This window comes from Xyrauchen texanus, chromosome 47, assembly GCF_025860055.1.
Source record: "Xyrauchen texanus isolate HMW12.3.18 chromosome 47, RBS_HiC_50CHRs, whole genome shotgun sequence".
Lineage (NCBI taxonomy): Eukaryota > Metazoa > Chordata > Actinopteri > Cypriniformes > Catostomidae > Xyrauchen > Xyrauchen texanus.
This window is the reverse complement of record NC_068322.1, coordinates 26,802,034-26,808,885: the sequence shown is the minus strand read 5'-3', so window position 1 is coordinate 26,808,885 and position 6,852 is coordinate 26,802,034. Positions and strand designations below refer to the sequence as shown.

Sequence of the window (6,852 nt, the reverse complement as noted above, 5' to 3'; positions counted from 1 at the left end):
AAATCTAATCTGTACAATGCAACCTAGCTGTACAGTTATGTCCAGACCAACTGTGAAGCTGAGAATTGAGGAAGCAGCCGCAAAGATAAAGAAAAACATCATTGCTGAGATGGCAAAAGTCAACTATATAGGTACCACTACTGACTGTTGGACAGCACGACAACGCAGTTACATTGGTGTAACAGCACACTGGATTGATGAACCTACTCTGGAAAGAAGGTCTGCTTCCATTGCCTTCAGACGCTTGAAAGGTTCACATACATTTGATTTGCTCGCAGGGACCTTGGTTGACATCCACTCGGAATATGGCATCTCAGAAAAAATTGTCAGAACGACAACTGATAGTGGATCAAATTTTATCAAAGCCTTTAGAGTGTATGGTGAACAGAGTCAGCAAGAGTTAATTGATGCTGAGGCTGACTCTGCTGAGGCAGTGACACTGGATGATGAGAATAATGCAGAAGGATTTGAAGTTCAGGACACCTGTTCCATTTTCAGTGCTAACAGTGGGTTGGAGTATCATCTACCCAAGCATCAGTGTTGCGCATGTCATCTCCTTAATTTGGTGGCTACTGTGGATGCTTCCAAGGCAGAGGACAGCAGTGAGGTATTTAAGAAGCTTTCCCGTTTAACATTTGCGAAATGCCAGGCATTATACAATAAAACCAGCCGGTCTGCCATCAGTGCTGAGATTGTGCAAGAAGAATGTAAGCTGCAGTTCATTCAGCCCAACCACACACGATGGAATTCAGTGTACAATGCTGCAGAGAGGGTAATGCGGATCCTTAAGGAGCAGGGAGAAGCATGCCTTCGGAATGTATACAGCATTCAAAATTAAAATGTAAGTCTGTTTGCTCAATCTCACTTTGTTCTAATTGGAATATTAAAGGAATTGTTCACTTAACTGAAAACTGTCACTCACACTCCCTCAAGTTGTTTCAAACCTGTATGAATGTCTGTCTTCTGTTGAACATAAAATAAGATATTTTGAAGAATGTCGGTATTCGGTAATCAAAAAGTTGATGGACCCTATTGACTTCCATTGGTAGGAAAAAAAATAATAATACTGTCAATGGGGTCCATCAAATGTGTGGTTACCAAAATTCTTCAAAACATCTTCCTTTGTGTTCAGCAGAAGAAAAAAACTTCATACAGGTTTGAAACAACTTGAGAGTGTGTAAATGACAATTTTAATTCTTAAGTGAACTATTCTTTTAAGATGTTTGTTTTGATTTTGACTTTTATTTATTTATTAAATAGGCTAAATCCTGCTGAAGTTTCTTACCTCTCCGAATACTGCATTGTGATGAAGCCTGTATCCATGGCCTTGAACATCCTTCAGTCCGAAACAAACACTCAGATGGGGTGGCTGCTTCCCACAATCTACCTTCTTGATTCAAAGCTCAAAAAGATGGACGCTTCAGTCAAGGTATGTCTTTCCCTTATTCATGCTCTGCAGCGGGGTCTACAAAAGCGCTTTGGGGAGTTCATGGAAGATCCGGAACTCATCAGTGCTGCAATTCTTCTTCCCAAATTCAAAACGTCATGGACGGACAAGGCCCACATCATAAAATCAGGTAAGATATTTTGTATAGGAGTACAGATTACTTGATGAAATTGATATTATGCCAATATCTGTTAAAGCGTGAAAACATGCAGCTTTTTGTTTTTTAATATCAGGCCGGACTCATGGGTACATTTCGCTTAAAATCCCACTTGTTACTGTTCCACCACTGCGTATGGAAAAAGTTTGTGTGGAGTTAAACTATCGGTTCAATGTTTATTTACTTGCCTAATCTAGCACAGTCAGACTGTGAAATGATGTTAGAAAAGGCAAGGGTATAGGGTTAAATGCAGCAGTGCTTATGTAGCAAGTGAACGGCTTTATTTAATTTCTAAATTATCCATGACAACCCCAATACTTGGTCATATCAGCATTATCCACAATTATCACTAATTTCTGTATTATGTGTATATCATAGGTATGGATTACATCCTGCGTCGTCTTGATGCCATGAAGGACACCCAGGAAAACGAATCACAGCGTGTCTCTGACGAGGATGACTTCTTTTCTTCCATTAAGACTGTTCCATCCACAAGAGCATCTGAATTGGATGGATACTTGGCTTGTGCCTCAGAAGAGATGGAACTGCTTCACTCATTTCCTTTGGTGAAAAAGCTAAACCTTAAACTGAACACACCCTTGCCTGCTTCTGCAGCATGTAAGCGCCTTTTTAGTTGTGCTGGGCAGCTGTTTACACCTAGACGAGCAAGGCTGGACAGTACAAATTTTGAGAATCAGCTCATTGTAAAACTGAACAACAAATTCAAAATGTAAGCTCGTTGTTGACCCCTACATTAAAATCGCTGCAAGTCTGCGTTCATGTTGAGAGACTTTGTCAGTTATTGCATGTTATATTCACTTTATTAATCCAATTTGTGCTACCGGCTCACCTTTATGTAAAATTGTTAATGTACAACGCTTTGCAACCTTTTTCAATTAACCTGCAAGAAAACCTCTACAGAATGGTTGTCATAAATGTTACCAGATTATTGGTTGCTTTCTCAAATATTACATGGCTGTATTTTTAGTGCTAGCAGTCAAAAATAAAACTGTTGGAGAAATATTGAAATACTGTTTCTTTTTTCTTTTTCTATGAATCTGTGATAAAAGAGTAAGCTACATTTTCAATTTGCAGGGTATAAGGTGGACTAACATTCATAGCATAATACTCACTACTCACTACTCTTGAGTACTTTTAAAAGGGCTACTTTTTACTCCTACTTTGAGTAGTATTTAGGAAAGTTACTTTTACTCTACTCTCACTACATTTTTTGACAAGTAACAGTACTTTTACTTGAGTATGCTTTTTCAGTACTCTTTCCACCACTGCGATTGATTTATAACTATTCTGGCATACAAACACGAAAATAATCATGATTGATCTTAGAGCTTTATACTATAGATTGTTATAGAGATTTTAGCTGTAGAAATGGATTTGGAAGAAGAATATTTCCATATTATAAATAAAATGTCAATTAAATCATCAATAAATAACTTGAGTATTATAAAACCTTTGTAGCGCTGGATATTTATACAGATTTCCTGATTCTATTTGATTTTGATTCACAGGCTCAGTCTCGATTCAATTTTGATTTTAACTCGATTCAAATCTTGATCATTTGGGTATATTTCAATCATAATGTCCATTTTGCTTACATTTGAAAAAAAAAAACTTTTGGTCACATTTCATGATGTCTTGAAATCACATATTATACAGTATTTTGTGATGTTTATTGTTTACGTGAGGTATTTGTACTATTTACAAGTATTTGCATTGATAAGTAGAACAAGCGCTAAATCAGTACTGTCTCTTTAAAAATAGGCAGCTTAGTGAGTGACTCCCATAAGTGTTGATCTCTGGATTTTAAGAATCAATATGAAGATAGTGATTAATCAGAAAATCTATACTTTTACCTAGCCCTATACCTTAGTATAATGCAAAAAACAAACAAATAAATAATAATAATAATAATAATAATACAAAAAAATAAATATATATATATACACAGGATTGTGTAAAAGTTTTAGGCACTTGTGAAATGTTGCATTGTGAGGATTTCTTCTTTAAATAATTTTATAAATAAAACCTGTTCCTTCCGACAGGTGAACATCCGTAAAGCCGCGGGTCCAGATGGCATTCCGGGCCGCGTCATCAGAACATGATCTGTGGGGTCATGCCCTCTGTTGCAGGACTCTCTGTTCTTCTGTTATTCTATTTGCAAAATAAATATTTGGGAATCTAAACTGTCTATTTCCTATTGACACACTAAAGCTGAAGATATAAATAACTATCTTAGGTAAATAAGATGTTTCTCAAAAGCATTTGTCTTAGACTTTTGCACAGTACTGTATATATATATATATATTAGGGCTGCACAATTAATCGAAATTAAATCGAAACCGCGATATGACCTTGTGCGATTATTAAATGGCAAAGGGCTGCGATTTAATTAAATAAATAGTCTGCTCCAATCAAAGTTTATTTGCACTGCTCTGTTCAGTCTATATTAAATTAGCGCATTGTTACAGTGTTTTCAGAGCGGTTCTGTGCTCCACAACTCCCGCTCATGCTTACAGTAACAGAAGTGCTCCGAGTTCAGGTCCGTTTGCTTACGTGCGCTAAACGCTTTATTTACATTAAACTGGCGCATCCTGCGGGAAGCTGTTTTTATTATTATCTGCGGTAGCAGCATCTCAGTCTCCGCAAGGCACAGGGATCATAATAATTATAACACAGAATACAAGATGGGGTATAATTCAAACATCTTTATTAAATGATTGCTGAGCAAACAGCATTAACAGTAACGCTTGTAGAGTCCAGAAACATCTTCATTCTCCTGTCATTTGTTGACCTCACGAGAGAGCGTGTCGCCCTTATTACACTCCCCGCGTAAACAATTGAAAGCGGAACTAATATTACCAACATCCAACACAATGAAAAGGAACATACATATAATAAATCAAATATTGAGATACTTTAATATAATGCATTGCTAAATTAAATATAATAAAATAATGAATAAAAATAATTAAATTAAATTGTGACAAACTAATAAAAAATTTCACTTTAAGTTTAATTACACCAATGAGTTATCAGTTCAACTTCAGTTTGACATTAAGCCTCATTCTTTAGGATATCTTATATACAGTAAAGAATAGTTTGTATAAGCCTACTAGTTTTTAAGGCCTAGAATAAAGATTAACATTTATAATTTTCAAATTATATTTTGTGTGTACTGAATTATTCAATCAACCAACATTATTTTTGACAGCAAAACTAGACAACGACTATGTTTTTACCAACAGGGAAATGTAGTTAACAGTGACATTGAGCAGAAAGTTTACATATAACCAGTGTTGACCGCTGCTGATAAAAGTGAAATGATCAGCATCGATTGATGAGATGAAATGAAAATTGGAGATCAGTATCAGATGTTAAAATCCTGATTGGCGGGCGCATCCCTAATATTCAAGTTGACCGTGTTTCATAAACTAATGATGATGATGATTAGTGGGCTGAGATCCTGTCAAAAAATGGACAAAAACAGGTACATGGTGAATGGTAACATTTGGATTTGAAGAAGACTTTGTTTCACTGTTTATATATTTATTTGTTTGTGGTTGAACTGAAAAAAGGTCTCAGTTTGGTTCTTTTTAAGAGGGTTCAAGTGTGAAAACCCCAGTAGCCTTTTTGCGGTTGAACATGTGGAAAATATTACCAACATAATCACAGTTCAAAACGCAATCGCAATATTTTCCAAAATAATCGCAATATGACTTTTTTCCCAAATCGTGCATAATATATATATATATATGAATAAATACCTACATAATGATCCAAAATTTCATCCTTAATGGTATTATTAATAATAGACCTTATAGCTGTAGTTGTATTTATAAATGTATATAAAAGGTTTACAAAGGCATCAAATCGTCATAAAGTATGACATTTTGAACTTCTGTAAATCATTGAAATCAACACAATATTTGCATATATAGACATAAAAAGGTCTTTGTCCTGGACATGCAAATTCTTGGTTAAAGGAAAGTATTCATTAATTTCCCTATTTCTAAGACAGCACGTTGTAATTGCATTAATGAACATTAATTGCGTGTAAATTCCTTGCCTGTCTAAGGCAGACATTTCAAACAAACATTGATATAAATGATATTAGAATATATTTTGTAAGAATACAGCCATGCTTTTGGTGTCAGTTCACTGCAGCTGTTGAAATGGCAGTATCAGGTTACATGAGGGTATTTCCTGACCCTCTTCAACTTGGTTGTTTTGCATTGTGCATGTGTATTTAATGTTTTAAAGGAATGCTGTTCTGGTCACATGGATAGAAATAAGACGCAACATTGTCTTGTTTGTTCTGCTTATAGATCACACTGACACACACACACACACTTGACCTTCATATTCACTTCAGAAAAGGTCATGCTATTTCAAACTGTCATTACTATAATAACCCAGAAGGAACCTTTGGCACTTAAAGTTGGGTGAAATAGTCCAAACGTGATTGTCCTGTCATCATTTACTTATGCTCATGTTGTTCCAAACCCCTGTGACTTTCTTTTCTTCTGTGGAACACAGAATTGTTACACTACTCTTTCCATACTCTGACCAGTTTTGGGTAAGTTAATCAGATAAGTAATCCACTACAAATTACTACAATTTTTTAAATTATTACTGTCTAAATTTGCAGTTTGATTACTTGACTGATTACTTCTTTGCAAAAGTAGTGACAATACTAATTACATTACTTTTAAGTGACGTTCTAACACTTTTAAACAAAAAAAAATAATGCTCAATAAATTCAAAATTATTTCTATATTTACCTGTTCATTGTTGCACACAAGTCATACACTCATCATTACATATTTCTCCCTTACAATGATTTGTTAGGGGTCACAAGCACTTCAGCTCACAGAAACACAAACAGACATACGCATAAACATAATTCATGTGACCTATCTGTCACTCACTCGACGTTGTGTCGAAGTAGTGACACTAGGGGTCGCTCTTTGGAGCCCCAAACACCTCTGATCTTTGAGAAAATGCCAATGGGAATTGGCAAGTGGAATTTGCATGCCACTCCCTCGGATATACATGGTGATGGAGGGAACGAGACGTTGTGTCACTCTTGCCACAACTCTGTACTACCTGCTGAAATGTCCGGGACCCTGTCTGTTTGTGAACTGGTGTTCTTCCCGAGGCGAAGACCACCAGAGATGCGCAGTCAAGTCAGTGTTTTCCATCCTGTATGAGAGGTTGGGGGGTGGCT

General features: G+C 35.9%; 1 protein-coding gene across 1 annotated transcript; it reads left to right on the top strand.

Moving 5' to 3' along the window:
- The first annotated feature begins 428 nt into the window (after positions 1–428).
- LOC127638718 (uncharacterized) lies at positions 429–2,348 on the top strand. Its single transcript, XM_052120368.1, has 3 exons — positions 429–841; positions 1,261–1,577; positions 1,983–2,348. The coding sequence occupies exons 1-3, from the start codon at positions 816–818 to the stop codon at positions 2,336–2,338; spliced, it is 699 nt and encodes a 232-aa protein (XP_051976328.1). The 5' UTR covers positions 429–815; the 3' UTR covers positions 2,339–2,348.
- The last annotated feature ends 4,504 nt before the right edge of the window (positions 2,349–6,852 follow it).

Coding starts and splice junctions, on each gene's coding strand:
- LOC127638718 (XM_052120368.1), top strand. CDS start 816: ATGTATACAGCATTCAAAATTAAAAT. Junction 842..1,260: donor ACAGCATTCAAAATTAAAAT/GTAAGTCTGTTT, acceptor TTTATTAAATAG/GCTAAATCCTGCTGAAGTTT. Junction 1,578..1,982: donor GGCCCACATCATAAAATCAG/GTAAGATATTTT, acceptor TGTATATCATAG/GTATGGATTACATCCTGCGT.